Raw genomic sequence first — 27,815 nt, forward strand, 5'->3', positions numbered from 1 at the left:
CTTGTTTCCCTATGTAAGCGAGCTTGATTCTATATAAACAAACGCATACAAAACTGCTATTCGGTCCGCACCGCTTTTTGAGGATTCAACCGCATTCAACACAATTCATATGGAGGTTGTTGATACAGTGGCCAATTTCTTTTGGGAAGATAGGGATAGAAAGGTTAGTATCCGAGAAGGGGATAACAAGAGCACGTCTACGAAGTATAACAACAGGGAGGGTAGTAAGAGCTCGTTTACGTTAGCTATGGATTCACTTTGGGGTCTTAATAGCAAAGATCGAATTGCAACAGGTTCCAAGAGTGAGACAAACCAGAATTCGTCGAGCTCGGGAGTACAGGGGCTGCTAATTGATAAGTTGGTTGAAAAGGTTATTAATATGGCTATTCCCAGCTCGAGCGATATTGAAGGAGGGACTATAGAGACTCGGATGCAGGCGGGGAAGAGTAGGCCAGGGTTGTCTGTACCTATCATGAGTCGAAATTTCATTCAATTGAATTCACGATTAAGTTGGCCATTTCGTTTGGTTAATGAATTGATTAGGATTGCGAACTGGGAGAGTCCGGCTTATACTTTATGTATTGCCTTTTTATTCAGTTTTGTGGTGTTGAAGCCCGTACCCATGTTATCTAGCGTCCCCGTATTTTATATTTTATTTGTGGTTATGGTACCATTCTACATGAGTATTCACACTCCTGAGACGTGGGAAGAGTTAGGTCCTTCTAACCCTATTCCTGCTCTTGGACCTCCTTTAAAGAAAGCGGAAATACCAAAGCCGGTTCCAGAGCTTTCCAAGGAATTCATTTTGAATTTGACGGACTTACAAAACCATATGGTCTTATATGTATTCCTGTATGATTTTTTTGTTGGCATATTCTCCAGGTTTGCATTTTTCACCAATGAAAGCATTAGTGCAGCTACTTTTGTAGGTCTGTTTATACTGGCTGTATTCAACATATTGTTTATGGGTACGCTTTCGGAATGGATTCCATTCAGGTTCTTAATACTAGTATCTGGCTGGTGCATCATTACGCTGTCGCATCCTAGTTTAAGACACCGATTTCTTGATTACTTCTATTCAGAAGAAACACGTTTACGATTATTGACGCTAACGGATCAATTTGAAAGGATAGTTGACAAACATTGGGATTATTACGAACCAAACGAAAGAAGACAAGCAGCCATTTTTGAGGTGCAGATGTTTAATGAACGTGCCAAGGCATGGGAGCTAGCTGGTTACTCCCAGGATGACTATACTTTGCTATCCAAGTTAAGGATAGCCGAAATGTCTATTGATAGTGCAACATTATCTCTAGATGACGTGAAGGCCCCACAAGACTGGGAATGGATCGAAAAATACGATTGGGTTCTTGACCTAGCACCAAAGAAATGGGTGGTCCAAGGGTTCGTACAGTATGTGGATATCGATCTTGAAACGAAATGGGTGTATGATATAAATTTTGATGGTAGCAGAGGTCAATATAGAAGGCGGAGATGGATTAGGATTTGTACAAGAAAGAGACATACAGATAATTCAAAACAGGGAGATGTGAGTGATGAAGAAGACGAAGACGGCTTAGAATTTGTGGATTTTAATGGCTACACAGGGGTATCCCAAAACTCTTTGCATGGTTCTACAAGGAGTAATGCGACGAATGACGCTTCAGATCTTATTTTGACTGAGAAACGGAACTTACAAGTCTCTCCTTCCCGCAGCAACGCATCTCCACTAAATTCAATAGGCATTACTGGTGCACCAAGTTTCAACTCAGCTCAATCACCGGAAGAAGGCTCTAAAGCAGTAAAGAGTTTAACAGGGTTTTTTAATATTCATAGTTAGAATGGTGCTAATATTATTATAATTAACATTTACATAGCCTTTGGGACTTTCTTCGGCTCGAAACTTTGTTTTAATAAACGACAGTGGTATATATTGATGGAGAAAACTCTACACTTATTTACTTCTGAAGGAAGTCCGAGAGACTTAACGTTATTTTATTTTTACTATCTGTCTGTTGTTTTTTAACCGCAAGTACGTTAATCAACGAGTTCTTTTTCCTCTTTTTAGCTCTATGCCTACCTGTACTTTTCTTATTTACGCTCACAAGGTTGGAAGTAGTCTCTTTAGAACGAAAGTTCGAGAACTCCACCATCTCTACTTCCTTAGAAGTTTTTACTTCAATTGATAATGGAAATTCCTTCTTATGACCACATTGAAGACAATCATACACTAATATTCGTTCAATAGAATCAGCTGATTCTATATTTTGAACTTTTGATGCCAATGTATATCCTGATACATATATGACTCCACAAGACCCGCAGAACTTTCGATCTCCCTCTATTATAGAATTAGGAAGCACTAGTCTATTTCTTTTGACCGCATTATAAAAACTTTTTAAATAAAGACCAGATAATTGTGGTGTTCCGACATTTAGAACTTTATGCAGAATATTGTATTTATGACGGATATGGATGTCCCTAAACCTTTCTTTATCCAGTTTATTCATCGAACTGATATATTTGTATTAGCTTAAAGTAGACTTTATGTGTTGAGATGTACTTCAAAGTCAGCTGTTATATGACATTTCTCGATGGACACTATATACACCCACACACCCATTATAGCCAATAATAGAAGAATAGAAATGATATTATAGATATATAATATTATATTAACTAGAGATATGGTAAACTATAAAGAATGCAGTTAAGATATGTGCAAGCATTTATAATATAAAGGATCGTAAACTGAGAAAAATACTATTTTCCTTGCTATGTTACATATATGATTATGAGTTGTTTCTGATTGCAGTTAAATGTTGCTGAGTTTCATCGAGTTCTGTTGGTATTTCTGAGAATTCATTAAGTATCCCTGCTGTCGACAAATGCATTCGCTTAGGGGATCGATGGTTTTGTGTTTTAAAACTGTTTTCAAGTAAATCACTGTGGGAAAGCTCACTCAATTTCTCGTATTCTCTATCATCTTTAACCAGCTTCATGAAGACTTTATTGCATGATATGCCACTTGTATTTACATCCATCTGAGGCCCCCGTAATATGTCAGTGTCCGCTGGTTCGATAACTACCGATTTTAAGCCGTCAATTTCAAGAGGAGCAATATTAATAGATCCATGTTTTCTCTTAGTTGGAGATGGCGTAGTTGGAGGTGTATTTGGTGTCTGCTTCGTTTCTAACTCTACACTTTGTAACTGTTTCTTTTCCTCACGTTGCTTCTTTCTTAGTTCACTTGCCTCTCTTTTCAGCTGTCTTAGTTTATCCACCTGTTGTTGAGACAAGAAAAACTCAGGAATTCTTTTCTTTAGATCAGAAACCCATTCGTCACAATCGGAAACAAGCTGATAGTCAATTATACCATGCCAATTACAATCACCAATATTTGTGTTATTAATAAGAAGTACAATGCCCGACCGCTCATGAACTTGTTTACTAATGCTTTTGACCAATTTCTTCACCCCATCTACCTTCAAACTCGTGCCCATTATAATCAATAAATCTGGTTTCCCCTTAGCTATATCCATATTCAAGCCGTGAGTAATGAGTTCACAACTAGGATGATTTTCACCATAAAGCACAATATTGGGTCTTAAAATACCTACATTATTTCTTAACCGCTTGCCCTGGCTTGTTCTCTGCTGATTAAACTCATGACAGCGCGGACAGGGTGGCAACGCGCCATTCTTTAGAATGCGCTTCCAAGATCTTGACCAATTGAAAGCTTTGAAGCATTGTGTACATGACAATGAATTTAAATCCCCATGCAACTGCACAACATCAAAGCTCTTCCACTGAGAATTAAAAGAGGAAGATTGATCCAGATTCCTGGACATCTCAAGACCTAACTGTTCCTCTAGACCATCAATATTTTGTGTGTAACAACGTAGCAACCGCTTCTTATTCTTTAAATGTGCAATAAACTCATGAGTCCGAGTTGGCTTAGCCATTATGGTACTGGAATGCAACGAATCCATAAAAGTAGCAAAGACACTGATCTTTTCCTCCTCTTGAAACAATGAAATATCAAACATATCCTGTCCTGATCGAATCTGCACATCTGGATACTTCTTCTTAACCAAACTGTAGAGTCCATCAGAAGACCTAAAATCAGGGATACCTGCGTTGCACGATATCCCTGCCCCTGTAAGAACCATCACTTTCCGCGATTTATTGATCTGCTTACTTATCATCTGCAACAATTCCTCATTACCGTCAACACTATCCCCCCCACTATCCAAAGTTATATGTTTTAACCTCTCCGTTTGTAGTTGTGGTTTAGGGGATGCACGCTTTTCCAATACACTCGGTAACACATCGTTAAACGATTCTTGGCTTCGAATTAAACTAGGCATCCGCTAAAATGTCACTACAACCACTACGCCCACAAAGCCTATAGCTATTACACACAGTACCCAAATAAACTGTTTGATCTCCTGAATAAGTGTTTGATTTTTTGATGCCTAAAAATTTTGTTGCTGTTTCTGTTGATAGTTGGCTCTTAGCCTAACTAGGAAAGAAATCAATTGATTAAATAATCCTAGCTTTGAAAGAAAATGATCTGCAGCGAAATGTCCAAATGAACTAGCTCATGATGAGCAGAAAGAAGTAAGGAGAAGGTGCATAGGGGTCCAAGAGTGGTGGTCCTTTAGATGGACACCGGTATGGAGAGAATGTTACAAATAGATTAGCAAAAAAAAGACAACAATTTAATGAAATTGAAGAATTTTTTTGCAGACAAAACATATAATTAATGGTATAGACAGAGAGATGTATTAGCCACTTTGACTGTTGACAGCTAGCTCCATGATTAACCTTGTTGTTAGATGAAGGAAAGGGTATGCTGAGAAGGTGCTCATTTCGTCTTCTGTTGAGGAGGATGTCATTTGCTGGCCTGTGCTTGATTCCCAGCCGTCAAACTTGAAGTCTACCAAGTAGTTGTTAGTTTCGATCTGGAATAATTGTATGACCATTTTCATGAGGTCGGGGATTCTTTCGTGGTTATGGTTGCCGACGTTGTATTTCCAGCGGACCCTGATGGTCCAAAGGTCTTCTTCGCATGGTTTTGCCCATTCGGCGCCCAAGTTTTTAAGAGCAATATATATTTCACCCATAACGTCGAGCGGGTAAGAACGGGATCGTATACCGAAATGCCACCTTGTCTTGGATTTCTTGCTGCTGAGTGGCGAGATTTTAACGGCTGCTGGGGAACCTTGTGCAATCATGTTTGCTCTGTGAATCTGTGGCAAGGAACTTGGAAGGATAGCGATAGTGCTGTCCTCATCTTGCTGCTCAGAATAGGCAAGTTGGTAGGTCCTCTGTTGGGCCGCAATCTTTTTTATATGTTGATTCGTCTGCATACCACGAGGGCCAATGCCAGATGTAGGTGTTTGTGAAGTGTTGATGCCCAGTTGAGATCCTTGGGGCTCAAAAGTTGGTGGTGATTGAGATAAAAATGTGCCCAACTGGTCTGATTTTTGCTTGTTAGATTTCAAATCATCAATCAATGATTTGTTTTCCTTAATCAGCATATAAGCGTCCCTGATTTCAGCGATGCTAGGGTCAGAATCATTTGCATTCTCTAAAGCTTCATAAATTTCGTCGCGATCATAGCTCATTGTCTTGGCCAAAATAGCAACCAGGGATTCATCAATTTCTTCATCTTCTCCATCCCGCTTTCCACTTCCATCCGTCTTGAGATCTACAGGAATCAAATAATCCGGTAAATCTACCTTAAACCATTGGTCCTCCATTATTTCATGTATCGTTATTCTGTTCAAAGGATTGACGATTAACATCTTCTTAATCAAGTTGGCAGCACCTGGAGACAAAAACTTCGGAATACTGTATACGCCGTTACTGATATTCTTAAACAACACCGGAATGCTCTCATCATCAAATGGCAATCTCCGGCATAGCATCACGTATAAAATAACCCCAGAAGACCACACATCTACTTCCGGACCCGCATACAACTTCCCGCTGATAACTTCTGGAGCGGCGTAATTCGGAGAGCCACATGACGTCTTCAAGAAATTACCATCAGTCATAATATTTGATAACCCAAAATCTGCAATCTTAACATTTAAGTGCTCATCTAGCAACAAATTCTCCGGTTTCAAATCCCTGTGCACAATCTTGTGTCTATGACAATATTCCACAGCACTTATGATTTGCTGAAAGAACCTCCTAGCCTCGTTCTCTGACATCTTGTCCCTCTGAACTATATAATCAAACAATTCATTGCCTGCATATTCAATCACCATGATTATTTCATCCTTGGACTTAATGACATCATATAACTTAATAATGTGTGGGTGCCGTAATAGCCTCAAATATGAGATCTCACGTTCAATCCTGCCCTGCATATCACTCTTGGCCAAAACTTTCTTGTTGATAATCTTCAATGCCACCTTCTGGCTCGTGGAAACATGGTACGCTAACTTCACCTTACCAAAAGACCCTTCACCCAGTGTTTTTATCACCTGATACTTACCTATTCTCTGCCCCGCAGGGTGTGACGTACCTTGTCGTTGATGATGGTGGTGCCCATGGTGGTGATGGCGCCCACTACCTTGTCCCTGTTGCTGCTGTTGCTGCTGATATGCTCCCGACATAACTCTTCAGTTTCTAACTCTAGTATTCTCGATTTTTGGCAGTGCCAGTAATAATAGTGGCACGAATGCTTTTCTAGATAGTGTTGCAAATGGTTATCTGGAGGTCTCACAGCTCAGCAAAGTTACCTAAAACTCACAAGTCACTGCGAATAATCTGACAGTACGAACCAGACTGTTTATATTATCGATCCTACAACGCTGAAAAACCAAACTTCAGCCTTAGATGTGGAGTAAACACTTCTTGTCTTGAGCTATTAGAGGTTTGCAGCTACCGTCTGGGACTGATTTCTCAAAAAATGCCGTTTGCGCTTGCCCAACAAGATCCGGGTAACGCTGAAATGAATCTGAAGCGTCGCTAAGAACGTTGGGTGAGGGTGTTGAAGTCAGTTGCAGGATTCGCGGGCACGAGGGGATCCAGAGGGTGTTAAAGGATGTTGAGAAGGGTTATATGCAACTGGTGGTTGAATTGAGTTGTTCGCTGTATCAAATTTTGGGACGGGTGGAGTTTTGTGTGTGTTCAACAATATCGTGATGGTTTCCGGAATTTTGGTAAGGTTACTTACTAATGGTAGAAATTGGTTGTTCATTTCAATTGTAATCACACCATCGGTGGGGAGCAAAGCGTAATATCAATAGGTTATCCAGTTGTTTGTTCGCTATGTCAGAAGCTTTACAACAACGTATCATTGCACATATGAACAAGGAACATCAGTTGGCCCTTGAAGATTACCTTGTGATTTACGGTAATGTTCCTGTAACCAGAAAGATTAGGTCAATCAGGATGAAAAGAATAGAGAAGGATTATATGGTAATCGAATTTGATCATACAGACGTGGATTTTGAAGTTGAGAAGACCATTATTTTTGAGCCTGCTCTAGAGGATTGGAGCGAAGCGCGGGATAGGTTAGTGACTATGGCCAAGGAAGCGGCCGCACGCAGAGGTCTTTCACATAAACAGATCGCACAGTTTTCTCCGCCATCCCTAGCGGGATGGCTATTAATTGCAGTGGTCTATACTCCAATACTGTGTTATTATAAGAAAAATTGGTTTTCTTGGATATCACTACCGGAATCGCTGCAGTTTTTGTTCTGGGACTCAACACTGCTTTCTATCATTGTTGCAGTGCTCGCATGTCATAGTCTTGAGTGCCTGTTTCTCCTCAGAGGAAGATTGAACTTTTACAGAGTGCCCACTGACTACATGGTTGAGTGGTACATATCTGGTTTGGTCGAGGGCTATCCTGCGATAAAGCGATTTGACGATCTAATTAACAAAGCGAACTTACAACCTGGTTCTGCTAAAACTATGTAAAAAGAACGTTAAATAATTGAATAAAAGAACGTTTGTGTGCTTATATATATACAGCACTATTATGTGGAAGTGTAAGTGTACTTGGTGAGACGTCATGTCGGCTATGTATGTACCGGACAATACGAAGATATGCAAGCCACTTTTTTGCTTAGATGTATATATCTTTATCCCCTCATGACAAGACCTAGCAAATAACAATTTATCTTGTCTACAAAGCGGTACAAGCTAAGGGGCGCTCATATTCAGGAATACCACCACCTAGATGAAACTGATACAAGAATGGGTTTGGTGCTTTTGGAATTATCTATATTCGTTTTTCAATCAACGTCAAGTATGTATTAAATTACTTGGGCATGCATGTGCTTGCCTCGACTACTCAATTTCAAGGAAGAAAACTAACATAGCCAAAAGCTTAATATTGCGGTGGTGGGGCTTCAGAATAGTGGTAAAACCAGTTTAGGCAATCTTCTAACGGGCCACAAGTTTGTGGCAGACACTATACCTACGCTTGGCATTGATATTAAGCGTGCTACTGTTGGCCAAACCTTAATTCAGGTATATGACTTGGCAGGCCAGACGAGACACAAATTCCTCTGGAATCGCTGTTTCGACAAAGTAGACCTCATAATATACATGATGGACTTGAGTGATGCCACCAACTGGGAGACTGCTAAACAAACGTTGCACGAAGTGCTTGTGACTACTAGCTATGATCAAGTGCCTGTGCTAATTTTAGGGAACAAAATCGACCTTGCAGACTCGCCGCCTTTGGCTAGTCAGGACGATATGGCGCTCGGAATCCCAGTACCCTCTCAACAAAGCCGCCGCAGCATCAGCCTATCATCCAATTCGAGGACCCTCCACCAGAGCCCCTATCATTGGAAGTTTATGACTCCGTTATTGAGTCATTACGACTACGACGATATTCCAAAGTACCAGATTGATGCCACAAACCAATACTTGTTGAAAAATATTCAAATATTCTCTAAAGAAATAGGATTAGATCTCAGAAATGGAATTCTACATATGAATGATGACTCTGTTCTTGCCATGGATAGAGACATCGGTATTTTTGCAATAAGTTGTAAGGACGGCAACAGTGTGGATGATGTGATCGACTGGATACTACAGCTGTGACACTTAACTACTCTCACAGTCTTTATCTAGAACCCATCATAACAATTGACATCACACAACCCATCCAAATACGCTCTTGACAGTCCTGCATCTCTTTCTAGATAGATACTCTATTGGACCAATTGCATGATGAGCTATATCGTGATGATGAGGCTTATGGAAAAAAGAAACAAAGCTGGAAAAAGCGAAGCAAATGAAATAAAGGCCAAAAGAGCTGTCTTTGTACCTCTGCATTTACAAACGTATAGATATTAAACATTGTATTTAGTAGGGGATTAGACGGTATCGGTTGCACTCAAGCAATGGTTAATTTTGATTATCCACAAAAAGATTGGTATAAACATGTCAAGCTCTGTGGATGTACGGGATGTATCGCTGCCAGCAGGGAACAGAGCAGGAAACAGGAATCTAGTACGGTAAAGACGATGAATCATGGATATCTTGATAGTGGGATACTTAAAAATGATTCAACACCTGAGTTACCATTGTCACCTCAGAATTCGTCGCCCAGGAACTTTGTTCCAACAATATCTTTTGACACAGTTCCTATTCAAGGAGTTTCCCCTGACGATGAAGATGCAGAGGATTACTACGATTACAGCCATCCGTACAGTAATCCAGAGGGCAGCTCTTCTCAGTTAAATTATACGCTGGAGGAATACTACAACAACGAAGATACAAGCTACTATGCTGACTACCAAGGGAGCAGGGGATATTTAGGGATAGATGACTGGAATAGTGGTGCATCCACTGCTGCATCCAAGTCTCCCAGCAAGTATTCTGGCAGGGCCTTTTCGGCAGCTAAATTTGATGTGTTACCGGATGGAAGACGTGTTAGAATTGATTATCCTAGTAAGCCGACGATATTGAGTGATTCTTTTGTGATCAATAAGACGCATAAGGATTGGAGGCAGAAATGGAAGGAAAGAAAAGTTCAAATAGAGATGCGCAAGTTCCATGAAGATTCTCTTTGGTACCGTTATCCAGACATTTTATTCCCGAAGACCAATGTAGATCTTTCTGACTTGCCGGTTATCAACGATGAGGGAGTAGCATACAATTCTAACGAGCGCGCTAACATGAAGCGCATTGCCAAGGTAGTGAGGACCCCTGTAGGGTTTCCTGTCTCTCCTAGAATTATTTTGTGTCATATAAGTGGGAGGATGCATACGTGGGTAGCATTGGACTGGGCTTTAAAAAGTTTTATTACTGATTCTGATCATGTAGTTGTCGTGGCAAATTTGCCTAAAATGGCATCTCGTTTTGGCCGCTCTAGTAGGTCCACATCCAGGTCCAGGTCCAGGTCGAGATCTAGATCTGTGAGAAGATCTTCAAGCACCAACCCGAACTCCTCATTTGGTTCGCACAATGTGGAAACAATGGTTAAATACAAAAACGAAGAATGGTGTGAGGGGTATACTGTCGGAGATATTGAACAAGTTTTAGCTAATTTGATCCAATACATCACGTTCATCATACCTCCCACGAGAGCTATAAAAATTACAGTGGAAATAATGATTGGGACCACAAAGCAAGTGATGATTGAAGTGTTGAACTTACACTCTCCAGATTTGCTTGTAGCGGCTACCACTCAGTATAAAGAAAATGATAGTTTAATCGAACATGGTTCACAGAGGCTCACATCCGTATTGGCTACATACTATCCACTTCCTGTGTTCCTGATTCCGGCCAAGCGTATGTTTCTGTTCGGAATGCAACTCGAAAAAGGTATAATCAATAAGCAGAAATTATTGTATGGTATGCCAGACCGGCAAAAGATCATATCCGTAAAATCTACTCCTGTGCTGCCATCCAACTCAACTGCAGCAGCATCTAAAAAGGAACTTCTAGCTGGAGTGCTACATGATGATGATGAGCAGGACCATGGTGATGACGATGATGATGGGCGTGATGATGACGACGACGACGACGACGACGACGACGAAAAAGAGGACGTCGAAGAGCCCTCTTTTATTTTAGGTGGTGAACGAGAAATCGATGACAGTGAAATAACTAGCATTGATAGTGAGGAATCGCGGTCAATCGCTGAGAATGGAGATGAGACGAATAACTTAAAAAACTCTATGACAAGAGTTTCTAAATTAAGAGATTATTATAGACAAAAGATCCAGAAAAGTTTTTCAATGATTAACCAAAATCCATCTCTATCAGCTCAGGAAAAATATGTCTCAAAGTTTAATACGGTTATTAACGCGTCAATTAAGTTTACTAATGAGTTAGAAAGTACAAATTCTCCATCTATTTTAGAATTGCAAAGGATTATAACGGGTGGAGAAAAACATAAGGGTTTTAGAAAGAAATCAATGTTGGATGTAGTTGACTTACCAGTATCAAAGCCAAAACCTAAACAACAAGCTGTCAATGTTGGACGTTCGGTACCTGGTGATCCAACGCCCAAGAAGTCAACTAGAATCAAGTTTGAAGCTAACGTAAAAGGTGTGGATGGTTCAACAGCGCTACAGCAGTATACAAACGAAGATCCATTAGGAGAATTGCCACCGTTAAGACAAGTGAAATCTTTATCTCAATCTAACTTGAAAAAATATGGTTCGAACACATCCTTACGGAAGGTCCATAGTGCCAGTAATGGTGGTGTTCTGAATAGCTCAAAATCTAACGACTATGCCACTTTGTCTAACAATAAAAGGAAGCGTGGCTTCTTAGGTTCTTTATTTGGATCTAGTCGCACTGGAAGCGCTAGCAGTATCAATCCTAATATTACATCTCCCCCTACAAGTCGAAGAAGTAGCATCAGCAGTAATGAAAACATTGCTGCTGTCACATCCAATATAGGTAAGCGCAAAAAGAAATGGGGGTTTTTAAAATAACATGAGAATCCATATAAAGAAAGTGCCTGGTGAATCGATTTAATACCTCAAACTGCATACGATTCTATAAATACCGATTGAAGATTTTATAAATGCATAATCTGCTGTAGTTCTTTAGCGAATTAATTAATTAGTTAATTAATTAATTTTTTAATGTGATATCTCCTCCAGAAACAAAATGCCTGTTTTAAAAAGGTGATGATGAAAAATAAATATCATACATATTTATATAATCTTCAAATTTTGAACATCGAAACCAAATATCATCTCATCATACCTTTCTTATGGAGATAGCCTAAAGATTGACAATCGTTTTCTGTAGAATTCATTAAAAAATAGCATAATGTCTAAGAAAGCGGAACATAAAACCAAAAGCAAAGGTTTAGAAACCGAATTGCACCCTGCTTTACGTTCATCGAACTTGAATCTGCTAAGATCAAAACGGCAAAATCCTTATTTAGATGATAGTACTAATGCAGTAAGTCGTAACAAGCAGCACAAGGGTCTGTTCCAATTCTTTGCACCTGGGGAAGTTATCAAACAAGCAGAGCAGTTACGAAAGCAAAAGGCGGAGGAACTCGAACTACAACAAAAGGAGTCTGAACGTAAAGCCAGTGAAGAAAAAGAACGGAGGTTGCAAATAGCCGCTGGGGAGTTACCAGATGATGATGAAGTGTGCTACATTAATGAAATCAGTTCAACTCCCATTATTGAGTGGTGGGATAAAAAGTATCTCAAAGATGCCCAATATAAAGAGATTCACAAAAAGTACAGTATATCGTATGAGAACATACAAGATGAAAGTGAAGATGAATATGAGGATGATGATGAGGAGGAAGATAGGCCGAGTATCCGGTTTGTCAAGCATCCATTGCCAATTAAAACAACTGTTCTTAGCAGTGCCAGCGCAGTACCGAAGGTTTATTTGACGAAGATGGAGCAACGAAAGATCAGACGTAATCAACGAAAGATCATCCGCCAGGAGAAAGAAGAGAAGGTAAGGCTAGGACTGGAGCCTAAACCAACTCCAAAGGTGAAATTGAGTAATATGATGCATACTTTTGAAAATGATAATAGTTTACAGGACCCAACTAAATGGGAACAGCTTGTCAAGCAACAGGTAGATGCTCGTAATAAGAAGCATCTACAGATGAACGAACAAAGACACCAAGAAGCTAAAGCGAAAAAAGCTGCTGCTCAGCAGACACTGAAACAACAAGAAGGTAACGTCTGTAGAATTTACAGATTTACAACCCTGCAAAATCCCAAAATTCGCTACAAAATATCAGTTAATGCCAAACAGTTACATCTGAAAGGATGCTGCCTACATATACAAGAGGGACTTGGAATCATTATAACCATTGGAACGGAAAAGTCGTCTAAGTTCTTTCAAAAGCTAGTCACTTCGCGCATCCAATGGACAGAGACTTTTACCAACAAGCAGACCAACGAAACCATCAAATGTCCCAATGCAAAATGCGAGTTAGTCTGGGAAGGGATACTTGGAGACCACAGGTTTAGAGGTTGGTTTATGAAACCATGCAGAGACAGACAAGAATTAACAGACATTTTAAGCAAATCAGGCAATGAAACCTTCAGCCACATACCACTAAAACTACCTGATGAAGTCTGAGACGCATTCATTTAAAAAGTCGCTATTTACATGGGCTTATATATAAAGAAAGGACACGGCGTTTCTGCAAGCAGACTGCACCATAAACCTCTCTCTCCCCCCTTGAAACGGACGTTTCACTATGCAAAGGGAATCAACATATGTAAACGTGGAAATAATAACCCCTTCCAATTTCTCCCCCGTTCCGCCAAAACTCTAGGTTTCATTCATTCCTGGATCTTTGCCAAGATCTCAGAGTCCCTGAACAAAATCACCTCATCGTCCTTGTTCAACTTGATAGTGGAGCCACCAAACTGTGGAATTAGAACCTTATCGCCAACTTCCACACTAGGAGTCACCTTTTCACCTTGAGCATTCGTAAACCCGGGACCAACCGCCAAAACAGTCGCTTGGTTTAACTTCTCAACATTTTTCTCGGGAAGATACAAACCAGAAGCAGTCTTTGCTTCAGCCTTAACTCTTTGAACCAACACACGGTCCAAAAGTGGTACAATAGACTTGGCAGACTTTAAAAACGACATCTTGCAACACAACTTAGGAAATAAAGGATCAGACAAACAAAATATCAACACAGGCGGAGACTGTTCGTTACTATCAGACAACTATCCAAACGCAACTGATCAGAGACGATACCACTGCATATATATACATGTAATAAGTAAAAGCTTTATATTAAAATCCAAGACATTTTTCTTCGTCGTCACGAGCAAGTACACGGCTGCGGATTTCGCTCAGGGTAAGAGATCTAGAAAATTCTATCGTGAAACGTGATATCACCTGCAATCTAGTCACGTGAATTCAAAGGTCACGTGATATGTTATATATCGTTTTATACGTGTTAAGTTTTCTGCCGTTTTGGAGTGGAGATTACCACTCAAAGGGAAAAGTACTAATGGTTTGAACCACAGAACTGTCAGCCGGTAGCTGAGGTTCTGACTTTGTGAAGCAACGTTATTGTAAAGCTGCAAGATATTCAAAGAGTCCAGATCTCAATGGGGCAAGCCTATATGATTTTTGGCAGGGTTATGCAACCCCATGTTTTGGCCCTTGCCACAATTGGGTCTGTTGCTGCGGGTGTAACGTATGCATCAATGGGCACTAAAAGGGTGGAACCACAGCAGCAAGCCGCTTTATTACCTTTAAAACAAGAAAGGGAGGAAGAGTTTGATCTTGAGAAACTAATCAGTGATTTCATTAAGGAAGAGGGTAAGTAGGGTGCTCTTGAGGAGTTAAGGGCTTCCTTTTTTCCCTTTTTGTTACTGTTACTTTATGGCGCTTTGAATATAATGTGTATATATAGTTGGTATATATATATATATATACATATATTTAGCTTTAGAGCCTAGATTCTTTTTTATCCTTATTTTATCAAGTCAATGATTTACAGAAGATCGTCTAGGCTTTTTTCGGAGTCTTTTTTGATTAGTTCTAACATGCCTTCGGGAAGGATTGGTCTGGCATTATCATCCAGGATGTACCTGAAGGGCATTTCGGTAGCCTCATGCTTGCTGAATTTAAATTCAGGATAATCAATAAATTTTATGTTCTCGAACGGGAGCTGTTTTTCAACAATTAACTGTGTAGTTCTTATGGCAGTGTCTGTGGTCATTTGTTTGTCACCTAATCTTTTGTTGATTAGAAGGTTTGGGTACTTTACCATGAGTTCGCTTGTGCGATCTCTTGGTGGATGATCACCCAAGATTCCTCCAAATACAAAGTAGTCATATGCGTCTGCATCAGTTGGAGTTAGGCCTGTGGGGGCCCGTGGATCCAGCAAACAGACTCTCCTTTCGGCCAAGGGCTTTAGTTCTGGAAACACAACATTAATCTTATCAATAGGTTCAGTAGTCCATTGCAATCCCAACTTTTTCAATAGGGCTGGAATATCTGATTCAGCTGTATTCTTAGGCAAAGATGTCAGAATCAAGTTTTCATGGCCAATATCACGAATGATCTGTGCATATTCCAAAGTAACCCATTCGCTAAAGCCAGCTTCCATATGTTCTATAATATATTTCATTTTTAAACAGATATCTATCTTACTCCTCAAACACTTAAAGCCTTGTAATATATCACCAGTGAACTTCTGACTTATTCAGTGGTTTGTCTGTCAGAGATGCTTCGCTTCTGCGCAGGTTTTTCTCAGAAGGCTGGGCTCATTATGGCATCATCATTTTTTTTCCACTTTACAAAACTGTTCTGTTACAGGCGATCGGATACGAAGAAGACATTCCAGTAGAAAATCAGCTATATCTTCTTCCTCAAAATAACTCACGTGGGCCTTAATCGCACTCAGAGTATCTGATTCCCAAGGCTTAACTTCAGGAGAGTAATCAACGCGGCCAAAGCTATTCAATTTGATAATTTTTTTAAATAGTGCTTCAGGCATCTTCGTAAGCTCTGCATTAGCGTCGTATTTAAAGGTGTCACCGAGTTCCTTCACCTTTACAGTGAACTGATTTTGAGTGGCAGATTCTATTATATGTTGACGATACTGTGCAAATCTTTTATCAATCAGGGGCTCCATACGATAGGCAATCGGGTCACATGAATGGAATAAGTTGTAGAGCTCCTTACATTTTGGGCGTGCTACCTTTAGGTCTGAGTGTGGTTCTGTATCTGAATCGGTATATGAACCTATCTTTGTTTGTTGAATCAATTTGAAAACCCCCAAAGGGGATCCAATGGTAAAGAAGTTTTCTACTTCAAAGTCTAACGGATACTTGTCATGCTTCGATAACAAGTCGAAGAGGATTAAGGATCCTAATGAATGTCCGATCAAGCTAACTTTACGGTTAAACGAAGGATTATTTTCGCAAAATTTAGCAAAAGTTCTGTTTAGCCTGTCACATACATTTCTCATTATCAGGTCCTGATAATATTCTTCAGTATATATCAGCACATCCAAAGCAATATCTCCAAACAATTTGCGTAAAGGTCGAATTCCATCAACTGTTATATCTAATAAGGTTGGTAATTCTGTGCTATCAATAGTAGAGTCCAGGTCTTCTGTATTAATACCGATATGATGCCTCCAAGTAATTGGAAGTACCTGTATCCTGCTGTTGCTCTCCCAGTCTTTCGTTAAAGCATCATTTTTATTGAGCTGTTTCAATCGATCAGACTTAGAGTAAACCTGTTTCAAGTTGTTTCTTAACAAGTTGACAGTATGAGCAAAGTTCACGTATTCATATTTTTTACCTAAACTTTGGCCAATACCGTGTACACAGAATACTAAGTGATCCACTTCTCTATAGTTGGATTGCGGCTTAGTAGCAGGCTCCTCTTCATCGTTCGTTCTGTAATCCACCTCCATTTCCTCCTTCATTACAGTATCTGCATGTTCATCCAAGATCTTCTTATTAGAGCCGTACAACAAATCCAGAAATTCCCAATTGAGCATATCTGATATTTTACCCAAATGCTTTGTCTGTCCTATGACTTGATGTTCTAAATCCAATGCTGCTTTCATAAGTACACCATGTCGCTGTTCTGAATAACCTTTTGATACCTTGCTAAATCCAATTGGCATAAAATTGTTATTCCTTAATAAACTTAGTTGCAAACTACCGCCATAAAGCTCAGGAATCAATATGGCTTCTGTTTTCTTATCACCAACGAACAGTACATATTTACCCTCTTCATAATCCCCTTCTAACTTAAATAAATCATGCCCTTCATCACACTGCAAAATATAATTCTCAATTTCTCGAACCAAGTTTTCATCTAATGGCATGTTGTCTGAGTTAAACCATTCGCCGCGTCGAACTTCATATATCGGACCTTCCCAATATGAGGGCATTAATTGTCTAGTGTTCAAAGAAACTTCAAATAGATAATCTTCGTTTACTGAAATTGGCAAGCTATACTCTTTATTCAACTGATAGAATCTTTCCAACCTCTCTGAATCATTATGGGAAAATGGAATAAACTTCTTAGGGGCCAGCTTGGGTTTGTAGCTTGACTCAAAGGGTTTTTTGAGAGGGACGTCTGCAGCATAAAACCATCGCACTTCAGTAGAGCAATGCCTATTAAACACCCTGGAAATTAAGAATACCAACTGTGTTCGGTTATTGAATCTCATAATAACTCTAAAACCTTCCTTGTTTTGTTCCAAGCTAATGACCGATCAGAATTAATCCATCATTCAGCGAAGGCTTGTATTTTAATTGTATTTCAGTGGATACAACGCGCAGACCTCTCAATATTGAGCAGTGGTTAACAACGTGCTTGTCTATACTTATGTCATCAACATAAGTAAAAAAAAACAGTAATCGATTGTCTGTATAATGCAAGACATATATATATATATATAATTACTAGATATATCTATTCACGCCTTGAGAATGATTTTAGCTTTGATTTGGCGCGCAGATTATAATGAGAAGACCTTTTTTCTTCTTCTGGTAGCTCAACCAATGCCACAGCGTCAGGTCTTGCCTTTTTTTCTGCTGGTTTCATGCTTTCTTTCATATCTTTATCCATTCTAGTTGATGCTTTGCGTTTAAATTTAAATGTCTGTTCCTGATCTTGGGAATTATGCTGGGAAAGTATTTCAGATTGTTCTTCCGAATGATGTTGTTGATTACTGCTATCTTCTTCCATGTCAGAACCAATTTTTAAAATAATATCTAAATCATTTTTAGCTTCCTTAACATAATCTACAATATCTTGGAAATCTTTTTTACCATACATTTTTTCTAAATGTTTAGTGGACCTGAACTCAGCTGGTGGTTGTAAGTCAGTTGGTGAAACAGATGACAATATATGAGTTGGAGAGGTATCTCTCTTGTTGGAGCTAGCTATGGTGGTTGATGATCCCGTACTTGAAGCTGCAATTTGTGAAATCCCCAAGGGATTCGGTAGATAATTCTTACTAGGATCCAAATCCAGCTCCCGAAATTTGTCTACCACAATCTTGTTCTGTTGGTCTTCTGGTAAAATAAATTGATTGTTTAGCACTGCTAGCGGCTGACTTGAATATGATTTTGAATGCTTTAACCTGGAATGATTAACAATACCTTGAGCAGAAGTAAAACCTGACTTACCACATTTGCAGCAAGTAATGATAATCAATAAACCATCAAGCCGTCTAAAAATAGCATCTCCATTTCCAGCTTTCCCGACAACACCACTATTACTGGATATACAATTGGTGCTATAATTTCTGCGATGATGCTGATTGAAGTATTGTGGAGCAAAGGGATTCGAATTCTGGAAGTTGCTAAAGGTACCATTCCCATTTTGTTCGCCATCATGGAGGGTTTTCCCGCCCAATACTCGCATACCAATGACATTTTCATTAGCCGGCCTTAATTTTGATGAATTTCCCGAGATCGAATGTGTGCTCTTGCTCCTTGTATGATAATAAAACTCCCCGGAAGTGTTTGCAGGAGCCGTAGTAGGGTATTGGAATGACCCAAGCTCTTGAAATCTCCTTTTCATATTTAATTCTTCTCCTTTCTTCTCAGCTTTTCTTAATTGGAACTGATCAACCTTTTCCAGCAGCTCTTTATCATCATGTAATGTTTTCAATACCTTCATTTGTGCCTCTAACCTCTTCGACTCGGATTCCAAATCATCCATTTCTTTATGCTTAATTAAGATCTGAAGGTTAAGTTGTTGCATTATCTCCTTTTTGGCAACAACATACTTCATCCGTTCAGTTTCTTCACTTTCTCTATGATTATGAGGATGGCCAACTGCGGAATGATTTAGATGTAGAGCATGCTCATCATCTTCCGTCAACGACAATTCATGAGGAGATTTTGGTGTAGCCACCTGATAATAGGCGGGCAGTTGAGTGTTCGTTACATGGTTCGATCCGACTTGAATATCTTCTGAATCCATGAAGAATACTTGAGGCGAAGAAACAAGATCATCTGCAGTACCCTCTGCAATACCATTAATACTCTCTGTCTGACAATCTTGGTCAGGGACACTATTCTGGCCCCTGCTAGTTGTTCTAGGTTTATTTCTTAGCGTTACCATTAACGTCATTATCTACCAACCTATCAAGAACAAACTTTGCTCTTCTTAGGCGGAATAAAGAATAAATATCGACTTCCCACGCTGCCGTGAAAGCAATCAGTTTATATAGAAGTTTTGTTCGCCACCAAAACAGAGCTTTGATAATATTCACTTAACTAGCAAACTTGACTCAAAAAAAGAACTTCTATTGCTGAATTTGATGCAGGAGTATAACACCGTATGCAAATCTTCCAGATTCCAGTTTTATTCCAATGTTAATTGAGCATAGAGTGTATAAACAGTCGTCGCTAAAGAAGGATTTTTAGGTACCATTGGCTAAACTTCATCGATTATTATAATTACAGGTAACCTAATCACGTGACACTATTAAATATCGTGTACAATGATTAATAGTTATCATGTGACATCAAATGATAAACTGTTTTGTTCAACTTCCTGGTATATATCTATATGGGATATGGTCTTAAATCACCGTTATCACCAACGCTATAAGAACGTTAAAGTAGCCACAAGAATACTTAAATACCTATAACCTAAGGGTGGTAGGCGGATTCAATGACTAGAGGAAATCAACGCGAACTCGCTAGGCAAAAGAACCTCAAGAAACAGAAAGAGAATGCCAAAAGTCAAAAGAAAGGGGATCCTTTGAAAAGAATGGAGACGGATGCAGAGATTCTACGTATGAAACAGCAAGCTGCAAATGAAAGAAAGAATCGTGAGCAATTAGAAAAGCTTATGAAAGAAAAGGCGAAGCGATAGGATTTTTACTGTTATATGTTTACAACAGCACGCCAGGGCAGGTGTAGCCGATTTTTGAAGTTTTGGTAATGAAATAGGTATATGAGTCATGTGACCTAGAAATCGGTATATATATCTTACTATTATATGTATTATATATACATGCATATACAGGTATATATACATGCAGATATTTTGTTAGAGGATTGAGTTGAAATTTTAAAAAATTCTAGTTTACATAGCATTGAGTGATTAGTGCAGAATTGAGCTTAAGAAATCAGTTGATTTCAGAAGGAACAACGACTTTCTTCTGTGCATCAGCACTCCTTTCGACATCGAATTTAAAATCAAAGTAATTCTTGTCAAAGTGATGTAGTCTTATGAAACCATCTTCACCACCGGATACGTAAGAAGTACCTTGTGGGGAAACTGCAATGCAGTTAATGGGACCAAAATGATCATCGATTCTGCCTATCTCGGTCTGGAAAAGTTTGTGGAAGAATTTCGCCTCAAATTTACCTTCACGGGCACTGGTAGTAGTAACTTCCCTAGCATCTTGACCACCACCTACTATAATAAAGTCTTTCAGTGGCGTAATACAGCCACTGTTAAGAGGACAGTCAGTTTCATAGCTTTTAAGAACTTCAAAGGTTTCAACATCGACAAGATTAGCGTAACAATCTCTGGAAGTGGTGATGAAGTAAGTTCTGTCGAGGGAAAGTTGAATATCTGTAATGAGTTGTTTGTGGAGCTTTTGAGATTGAAGAAGTTGTCCAGTGCGGCCATCGTATTTGGTAATATTACCATCTCTGTGGCCCGCCACGATGTATTTGCCGTCGTAGGACCAGGATGCCACTTGCACTGGAGCAGTACCTTCAATAGTGCAGATTTCAACGGTAGGTTCCTCGTCGTAACCGATAATTTTATTGGCAGAGTCTCTAGCAATATCAATAATGCAAATCGAACCTACATGACCCATAAGGTCTGCACAAACAGCCAAAAGTTTGTCCCCATTTGGAGAGAACTCTACTCTTAAAACTGGAGATCTCAGCTCCCATTTGTGAACTTTGGAGCCATCTTTAACTCTCCATATCACAACACCGGCATCACCACCACCAGTTACGGCATATTCTGTAAAATCATCAACGTCAATCGACCAAAGAATACCCATATGGCCATCTTCTAGTGTTCCTAATCTCTCACCATTCACAGAATACCAAACAGAAGCAACAGCGTCCTTACCACAACTAAAGATTAGGTCTCCCTCACGATTGTACTTAACTTGCGTTATGGAACGCTCATGTCCCATCATCATAATCGGTCTCATCTTTGGCTGCTTTATTAGAGATAAATATCGTATGCGATTGATGTCAAGCGGTTCTAGAAAAAAGATCAGAACTCAAGGCTACGTTACGTGTTTCTCTATTCCTGAGATATTTATTCCTCAGGTATTCCTCATGTCAAGAAAAGGTCTTCGAAAATTTTTCATTGATGCTAATTCAGTTACGAGATATCACCTAAAGCGTGGTGTAATGATGCACATACCAGCTATAATGCGATGAGCATATAGTGCTAATTAGGAAGTAAGCTAAGCTAAATATTAACACAATGTTGAAACCAATTGAATGGATTATGTATTAACTGCTATTTTAAACTTTGTTGTACAATCGAACAGATCCCAAACTTTCAACAAAAATGCTCGATACTCTCCCCTTCACAGTCATGTGGCCCCAAATCCTGTTGAAGTTTCCTGTTGAATTGCTCGAACATAAATCCTAGACAACTTGTCGTGATAGCTGAGTCGAATCTACCCTTTGAGAATTCATCTCTAATGAACGCATGTTGAGCTGCATGCAATTCCATAAATGTTGTGGCGACGTCGTGTTCCCTAAGTTTGGCGCGAATAAGATCACGACCTTCAGGAGGCACATGAGTGTCCCAGGTGCCAAAGATCAAAACTAGCTCTTGGGATGCAGAAACTTCCTTGCATATCCGCTCGAGAGAGTCATCGTTCTTGTTTAAACCTAATGTACGACTGTGAATGTCAGTGGGAAAAAAGCATGTTGCACAACTAACCCGTCTGTCTAGTAACGATCTGAACGCCAAGTGGCCTCCAAGACACATCCCCGTTGCACCAATTCCCTTCCCATTGAACTGAGGTAGTCTGTACAGCAAATCGCAACAAATTTTGTTGTCTTCATCGTAGGACTCTAAAGGTTTCTTTATCTTGTATTCGTTACCGATATCAGTACCCTCAGCATCGTACGCCAATGGTTCTGGGCCGACGAAATTGTGATAAACAGATGGAAGGACTACCACATAACCGTTAGATGCAATCTGTTGTCCAAACCTACGAACAGGTCCTGTAACTTGGTAAATTTCACTGTATACTATAACACCAGGAAACTTAGCCTTTGGATAACCATGGATCTTAGGTGTGATGATGTGAACACGCAATTTGGTGCCATAACTCGTGTCAACGTCTTCAAATGTCTCAGTAATTAGCATTGTAATGTATACTAAGGTTTTCGAATCTTGTGGGGTTCACCCAGTTTTCAAGGATTATTTCCAAGAAAGTCTTCCGCTTTTGAAAGGGCTTACTACGACCACACCAGATCCCACTTCTCAAGCCTACCCACAGCCCAAGCTTACGTACCACACAAGTTACAAAGGGTTTAATGCCGTTTATATAAATATATATACATATAAATATATATGCCTGTATTTGGCTACCTGTGGGGTATCTGTAGATCTCATTCACAATTCCAGCTATCGGCCTATAGTTAGTGCAAATGTATATATCGAAGCACATGGAAATTGGTATGCTAACACAGTGGTCATCAGATCCCTCTTGCCAAAGAAAGGACCATCTCAAATCCCTTAAAGCGAATAAGAAGCTCATAGGATTTTAGGCCGTGGCACCATCAACAATTTGCCGGCTCCCGATTTCCCGCATATGGTGGGGGTACGTTAGATCTTACTATTGTATATATAGCTGCGAATAGCGAGATAAAGCTACAACTTCGAAGATCTCTCGAAGAAACGGCAAATATAGAGATAAAAAGAAGCATAATGTCAACCGTACAGTGTCTTAGGTGTGACTCAAAAGAAGGCACGTTGTAGAAGACAGATCAAAAATGGCAACTATTGCAATTCTCATTCCCAGCAGCACGTCAAGGAACATCTCATGCAAAACCCCGGAAGCGGTTACATCTACATGTACACTTATGAACATCTCTACAAGGCCTTGATGGGAGAAAACCAAACAGATCTCAATTGGCTTAAGATGGACACCAGCATTATAGAGGGCAAAAAGACCCCCCTCAAGGATTGGGCTGTCGACGGGAACATTCTAGTCAAAATCGGTATGACAACCAAACCTGTCCATGCCAGAATAGCCGAGTGGGAACAGAACTGCCACCATAAAATAATAACCTTGACACCAACTCGAATCTACGAACTACTCAATGTCTTACAAAAACGAATGGACAAACCCAATCATTCCCAAGAAGAAAAGAAACCTAACAACCCTCTACGCCAATTATCAAAACATTTTAAAAAACTCTCCATATCGGACCCTAAACCTCACCAATTACAGCAGATCCAACCTCCATATCTATACACCTTCAAGAACGATGGTTTTCTCTGTCTGCCAAATACCTTGGTGTCACTGGCTCATGTAGAAGCAACTATTCATCAGACACTATGGATTCGCTACGAAAAGGCAAACATGCACTGCACAGGGTGCATGCGGGCAGAAAAGCCCACCAAGCACATGGAATGGTTCAAAATACCAATCCAAGACCTTATACATGTTTTATACGTTATAGATATTAATTGTTTAAGAACCGGAAAAGATCGTGTCCGACGCTGACACTTTACCGGAAACACGTTTAAAAAAGAGCGTTACAACAAGGTGCTAGACGGGGGGAAAGGAGAGAGCTCCTAAGGCTAGCATCTAAATCCACAGATTTAGGGAGCCCCCATCTCCGTAAGTTGAGTGACAAATAACAGCACAATCTAGGTGGAGTTAATGCCGGTCAGCCAAAGTTCAAGCAGGGTGGAGAGTTTGCAATCCAAGACTCTTGTCATAGATGCTGACTCTGCGAAAGCGCCTGTTATTACAATGCTGCTTGAATCGGCCTCCAAGGAAGATCTCGAAGATCTAGAGTTGCTGGATAAAGATATAATAGACATGAATACGGATGTGATAGATTCAGGATCTCAGGTACAAATACGAATTTTGGATCTACCGGCCGATATAGTATACAACCCATTACAGTCAGATCCTACGGATCGTTGGACTATTGGGGACAGTCTCGGGTTGACGTCTCCTGAACAAGAAAGGCACCCACTATATTTTGATCAAATTGATGAAACACCAGGATCGATTGAGAAAGCATATGCCAAGTTGTATTACAGGAGTTCAGAAATAGTTTATTCGATAATAGATCTGGCCAAGTGGGTGTATTCTAAGTGCTATCAATATTACTGGTATACGCTAATCAACCTTAGTGTTCGGTATCCGAAATTTGGGACGTGGCTATAGTATGTTTGATCATCAGTAACCTCTACTATAATGACTTATTTATGTTATATTTACTAACTCGTATAATCCTGGGTCAGCTGTGGATGAGTGGTGGGTTAATATCTAGGTTTGTTGGTGATCCGTGTTTCATTTTTAACCGCTGAAGCAATTCCGCAAAATCGCCACCCATTAGAGACAACCCTTCGTTGAGACACTCAATACCATAGTTTAACTGGATACATACAGCAACCTCGTAAGTGCCAAACGGGATCACTACGTTGAGTTTGAAGAACTGAAGGAGTATTTAAAAACAAAGGCAATAGGTGCTCAGGCGTGCCTACTAAAATACCTCGCCAGTTTCATTAATACAGTCCAGAGATATCCACTCATAGGGTACTTCCTCGTGGTTTATCTAATAACGGTATCTTCCCCGTTCATCGTATTAAGCATCATAATGTCTCTTTGGTCGTTTGTTGTGTTTTGGTTTTATTTGGGTTCGTTTTTTGTAGTTGGTACCGTTGCAGCAGCGTTTGTCTTACCATTTATGACTGCATCTTTGTTCTTCGCTACTGGTGTTGTAATATGTGGCTTTTTCAGTAACTTGAGCTTCAAATCTGCTCAATTGCTTTATGATCAATTCGTGGGCACTTTACAAGCAACCCTTAAGAACATGGCTGATCAAGTTCCACCTGTTGCGGGCGATGACCAAGGTGATGCTCCACAGCGGCAGCAGGGCCCAGAGATTCAGAAACTACAAAACCAAAAAATGTTGGACAGCATATTTGAAGAAGTACTCAACACGGAAACCGTTACCAATGCTACCCGAGAAGAAGTCCTCGAAGGAGTAGAAGGACCCCAGCATACTACTAATGGATGTTTGATTCCAGACTCTGTACCGAAGTTAAAAGCTCAAAGGGAGACAATTCACGAAGAGAACGAACCTAAGGACCATACGCTCGAGCAGAATCAGGAACAGGAACACGCACAAAAGAACGAATATAAAAAGGAAGAGGAACAATCACCGGATTTGAATCGAACAGCTGAACTTGAAGAGCTTACTGGATCTCTGAACCATGCTCCTTCGATTACTCCCTCATCTCTAGCTCCGGAGACTATTCCTATTGGAGCCTAATGGAACGCCGGGTAACCGGCCAGTTTTAAAAAAATCCGTTCTCCGTCGCAGAACTTCAAAGCTTTCGGCATATTGGTAAACGTATCTGTAATCGTTGATAGAACTACCAGCACACTTCATACATAGCTAAAGAGTAAGCGCTGTCCAGTTCCGAATTATGCGTTCCAAAAATCTTCTTCTCAGTGCCGTATTTCTTATAAGTACCGCCGTTGCATTTACTGCAATCAACCCCCAGTTATCGTTTGGTGTTGCTGAAAGGGGCGCAATATCGTTTCCTCAGATTGACCAGAAATTTGCTAAACTACAAGATCCCATTATAGTTGATAGGTATAATGAAACATTAGAGTTTAAGATTACTGTTAATGGGAGGCTAGATCAAGCTACTTTATTACTTGGTTCTGTAGGCCGTTCCCTTGAAACTTACATTATCCCAAGTTCTAAGATACTTGATGATGGATATTCATACAAGTTCAAGATTGCTATTTCGGAGTTGCCTCCTGCATTGATTCACTTGGGCAGGATGGACGAAGATGTATTGACTGCATCCTTAATTCTTGCTAACGAAGAGTCACAATCTAAAAATATTTTCGTCGAGTTGTTTGATTTACGTCTAGCTTTCAGCTTGGATGACAAATGGGAGGCTCCAGTACGTCTGGAAGCCAAACATGAAATCAAACACATTTTTGGCAACCCTCCAAAGGCTGCTCCAGTATGGATCTCTGTGATTTTCAGTGTGGCGATATTTGTTATCAGCAACTGTGTTCTAATTACGTGGAGGGCCATGCCAGCTGGCCAAACAACTCAATCAGCTACCATCAACTCGTATTTGGTTTATTTTGCTATTGTTCTAATGGAATACGTTTTCGTCAAATACTATCTAGGCACTGATATCTTTAGAACCATGAGAGACGCCTCCTTAGTTTCTTTTCTTGCGTTATTCGTAGTCTCGAGGGCATTGAGGCAACTATCCACAAAAGAAAAGGAACATGTAATGAAACAATAATAGTATCTTACAACTTCGATGCAGCTATATCGACTCTACATATGATATACAGTCTGTATATATCGACCTACGTTTTTAAAACAAAAAATATTTTTGATATCAGATTACAGTTCATAGACAACAATTCATAACATACTCACGTTCTACTTCTGTTTTCTTTAATGTAGCTATTTTCAATGCATCTAAACCCCCAGAACTTGCCTCTCGTACCTCCCCAAAATGGCTCATTGAAATCATTCGCAGCCACAATTTTACCCTTTATCAGCCCCATAGGCAGAGAATTGTAGCTTCTAGAATCTAAAGAGTGTGATAAATTGTCACCGGTAACCCAAACATGGCCCTCCGGCACTTTTAAATATGAGTTGAAATGTTCTTCCATCTGTTGGACCGCATCTGAATCAAGCTCATCAACTTGGTTATTTTGCTTGGAGCCCATACTTGGATCCACCAAAATAATATCCCCAGGCATACCCGTTATTCGCTTACAGACACGTTGGTCTGGATCAGTAGGCTTTACAGCAACAATACAATCTCCGATCTTTACACCTTTGCCATTTCGGTATTTTTTAAGCGCATGTACATAGTCGTTGGTGGCAGCTAACGTTGGTACCATTGATTCACCTCTTGTCTCTGTGAACTCATAAAAGTGTAAGTTGATGATATGTATCAAACATACCACTCTTACAGTGTAAGATGCAGTCCTCAGCCATGACGATAACATTGGATTCATCGAATTTAATGCGAAACCAGGCTTGGGCTTAAAGGCTGAAGGCTGATGAGTTTAGAGAAGCAGGTTGTCTCCGGGTTTCTTCTATCTATCTATATGTCTATATATACCTTCTCAGAAAATGGAAAACATT

The 27,815-nt window shown here is 39.9% G+C and overlaps 19 protein-coding genes and 2 further genes across 19 annotated transcripts; 11 read left to right on the top strand and 10 right to left on the bottom strand.

Moving 5' to 3' along the window:
* Window positions 1-109: 109 nt before the first annotated feature.
* On the top strand, window positions 110-1,840 carry PEX29 (Pex29p; the record flags this gene model as incomplete). The annotated part of the gene is made up of 1 exon (XM_003647092.1): window positions 110-1,840. One exon carries the CDS (start codon window positions 110-112, stop codon window positions 1,838-1,840), a length of 1,731 nt encoding a protein of 576 aa, XP_003647140.1.
* A 118-nt stretch (window positions 1,841-1,958) lies between these two features.
* On the bottom strand, window positions 1,959-2,510 carry SNM1 (Snm1p; the record flags this gene model as incomplete). The annotated part of the gene is made up of 1 exon (XM_003647093.1): window positions 1,959-2,510. One exon carries the CDS (start codon window positions 2,508-2,510, stop codon window positions 1,959-1,961), a length of 552 nt encoding a protein of 183 aa, XP_003647141.1.
* A 282-nt stretch (window positions 2,511-2,792) lies between these two features.
* HST3 (NAD-dependent histone deacetylase HST3) lies at window positions 2,793-4,370 on the bottom strand (the record flags this gene model as incomplete). Its single annotated transcript, XM_003647094.1, has 1 exon — window positions 2,793-4,370. The coding sequence occupies one exon, from the start codon at window positions 4,368-4,370 to the stop codon at window positions 2,793-2,795; it is 1,578 nt and encodes a 525-aa protein (XP_003647142.1).
* Window positions 4,371-4,790: 420 nt separating this feature from the next.
* SNF1 (AMP-activated serine/threonine-protein kinase catalytic subunit SNF1) lies at window positions 4,791-6,632 on the bottom strand (the record flags this gene model as incomplete). The annotated part of the gene is made up of 1 exon (XM_003647095.1): window positions 4,791-6,632. The coding sequence occupies one exon, from the start codon at window positions 6,630-6,632 to the stop codon at window positions 4,791-4,793; it is 1,842 nt and encodes a 613-aa protein (XP_003647143.1).
* Window positions 6,633-7,290: 658 nt separating this feature from the next.
* Ecym_5589 (uncharacterized protein) lies at window positions 7,291-7,944 on the top strand (the record flags this gene model as incomplete). The annotated part of the gene is made up of 1 exon (XM_003647096.1): window positions 7,291-7,944. The coding sequence occupies one exon, from the start codon at window positions 7,291-7,293 to the stop codon at window positions 7,942-7,944; it is 654 nt and encodes a 217-aa protein (XP_003647144.1).
* A 262-nt stretch (window positions 7,945-8,206) lies between these two features.
* Ecym_5590 lies at window positions 8,207-9,081 on the top strand (the record flags this gene model as incomplete).
* Window positions 9,082-9,383: 302 nt separating this feature from the next.
* Ecym_5591 (uncharacterized protein) lies at window positions 9,384-11,930 on the top strand (the record flags this gene model as incomplete). The annotated part of the gene is made up of 1 exon (XM_003647097.1): window positions 9,384-11,930. The coding sequence occupies one exon, from the start codon at window positions 9,384-9,386 to the stop codon at window positions 11,928-11,930; it is 2,547 nt and encodes an 848-aa protein (XP_003647145.1).
* Window positions 11,931-12,273: 343 nt separating this feature from the next.
* PRP3 (U4/U6-U5 snRNP complex subunit PRP3) lies at window positions 12,274-13,563 on the top strand (the record flags this gene model as incomplete). The annotated part of the gene is made up of 1 exon (XM_003647098.1): window positions 12,274-13,563. One exon carries the CDS (start codon window positions 12,274-12,276, stop codon window positions 13,561-13,563), a length of 1,290 nt encoding a protein of 429 aa, XP_003647146.1.
* A 206-nt stretch (window positions 13,564-13,769) lies between these two features.
* HSP10 (Hsp10p) lies at window positions 13,770-14,084 on the bottom strand (the record flags this gene model as incomplete). The annotated part of the gene is made up of 1 exon (XM_003647099.1): window positions 13,770-14,084. The coding sequence occupies one exon, from the start codon at window positions 14,082-14,084 to the stop codon at window positions 13,770-13,772; it is 315 nt and encodes a 104-aa protein (XP_003647147.1).
* Window positions 14,085-14,555: 471 nt separating this feature from the next.
* On the top strand, window positions 14,556-14,777 carry MCO10 (Mco10p; the record flags this gene model as incomplete). The annotated part of the gene is made up of 1 exon (XM_003647100.1): window positions 14,556-14,777. The coding sequence occupies one exon, from the start codon at window positions 14,556-14,558 to the stop codon at window positions 14,775-14,777; it is 222 nt and encodes a 73-aa protein (XP_003647148.1).
* Window positions 14,778-14,944: 167 nt separating this feature from the next.
* On the bottom strand, window positions 14,945-15,583 carry SFM1 (protein-arginine N-methyltransferase SFM1; the record flags this gene model as incomplete). Its single annotated transcript, XM_003647101.1, has 1 exon — window positions 14,945-15,583. The coding sequence occupies one exon, from the start codon at window positions 15,581-15,583 to the stop codon at window positions 14,945-14,947; it is 639 nt and encodes a 212-aa protein (XP_003647149.1).
* A 150-nt stretch (window positions 15,584-15,733) lies between these two features.
* DDL1 (putative carboxylic ester hydrolase) lies at window positions 15,734-17,647 on the bottom strand (the record flags this gene model as incomplete). The annotated part of the gene is made up of 1 exon (XM_003647102.1): window positions 15,734-17,647. The coding sequence occupies one exon, from the start codon at window positions 17,645-17,647 to the stop codon at window positions 15,734-15,736; it is 1,914 nt and encodes a 637-aa protein (XP_003647150.1).
* Window positions 17,648-17,892: 245 nt separating this feature from the next.
* On the bottom strand, window positions 17,893-19,563 carry AHC1 (Ahc1p; the record flags this gene model as incomplete). The annotated part of the gene is made up of 1 exon (XM_003647103.1): window positions 17,893-19,563. The coding sequence occupies one exon, from the start codon at window positions 19,561-19,563 to the stop codon at window positions 17,893-17,895; it is 1,671 nt and encodes a 556-aa protein (XP_003647151.1).
* Window positions 19,564-20,109: 546 nt separating this feature from the next.
* On the top strand, window positions 20,110-20,313 carry Ecym_5598 (uncharacterized protein; the record flags this gene model as incomplete). Its single annotated transcript, XM_003647104.1, has 1 exon — window positions 20,110-20,313. One exon carries the CDS (start codon window positions 20,110-20,112, stop codon window positions 20,311-20,313), a length of 204 nt encoding a protein of 67 aa, XP_003647152.1.
* Window positions 20,314-20,569: 256 nt separating this feature from the next.
* TIF34 (translation initiation factor eIF3 subunit i) lies at window positions 20,570-21,619 on the bottom strand (the record flags this gene model as incomplete). Its single annotated transcript, XM_003647105.1, has 1 exon — window positions 20,570-21,619. The coding sequence occupies one exon, from the start codon at window positions 21,617-21,619 to the stop codon at window positions 20,570-20,572; it is 1,050 nt and encodes a 349-aa protein (XP_003647153.1).
* Window positions 21,620-21,978: 359 nt separating this feature from the next.
* Window positions 21,979-22,800, bottom strand: Ecym_5600 (carboxymethylenebutenolidase; the record flags this gene model as incomplete). Its single annotated transcript, XM_003647106.1, has 1 exon — window positions 21,979-22,800. One exon carries the CDS (start codon window positions 22,798-22,800, stop codon window positions 21,979-21,981), a length of 822 nt encoding a protein of 273 aa, XP_003647154.1.
* Window positions 22,801-23,364: 564 nt separating this feature from the next.
* Window positions 23,365-24,166, top strand: Ecym_5601 (the record flags this gene model as incomplete).
* A 159-nt stretch (window positions 24,167-24,325) lies between these two features.
* Window positions 24,326-24,841, top strand: Ecym_5602 (uncharacterized protein; the record flags this gene model as incomplete). The annotated part of the gene is made up of 1 exon (XM_003647107.1): window positions 24,326-24,841. One exon carries the CDS (start codon window positions 24,326-24,328, stop codon window positions 24,839-24,841), a length of 516 nt encoding a protein of 171 aa, XP_003647155.1.
* Window positions 24,842-25,274: 433 nt separating this feature from the next.
* LDO16 (Ldo16p) lies at window positions 25,275-25,952 on the top strand (the record flags this gene model as incomplete). Its single annotated transcript, XM_003647108.1, has 1 exon — window positions 25,275-25,952. The coding sequence occupies one exon, from the start codon at window positions 25,275-25,277 to the stop codon at window positions 25,950-25,952; it is 678 nt and encodes a 225-aa protein (XP_003647156.1).
* Window positions 25,953-26,109: 157 nt separating this feature from the next.
* SWP1 (dolichyl-diphosphooligosaccharide-protein glycotransferase) lies at window positions 26,110-26,955 on the top strand (the record flags this gene model as incomplete). Its single annotated transcript, XM_003647109.1, has 1 exon — window positions 26,110-26,955. One exon carries the CDS (start codon window positions 26,110-26,112, stop codon window positions 26,953-26,955), a length of 846 nt encoding a protein of 281 aa, XP_003647157.1.
* A 136-nt stretch (window positions 26,956-27,091) lies between these two features.
* Window positions 27,092-27,685, bottom strand: IMP1 (endopeptidase catalytic subunit IMP1; the record flags this gene model as incomplete). The annotated part of the gene is made up of 1 exon (XM_003647110.1): window positions 27,092-27,685. The coding sequence occupies one exon, from the start codon at window positions 27,683-27,685 to the stop codon at window positions 27,092-27,094; it is 594 nt and encodes a 197-aa protein (XP_003647158.1).
* Window positions 27,686-27,815: the final 130 nt, after the last annotated feature.

Source organism: Eremothecium cymbalariae, chromosome 5 (genome assembly GCF_000235365.1).
Source record: "Eremothecium cymbalariae DBVPG#7215 chromosome 5, complete sequence".
Taxonomy (NCBI): Eukaryota; Fungi; Ascomycota; class Saccharomycetes; order Saccharomycetales; family Saccharomycetaceae; genus Eremothecium; species Eremothecium cymbalariae.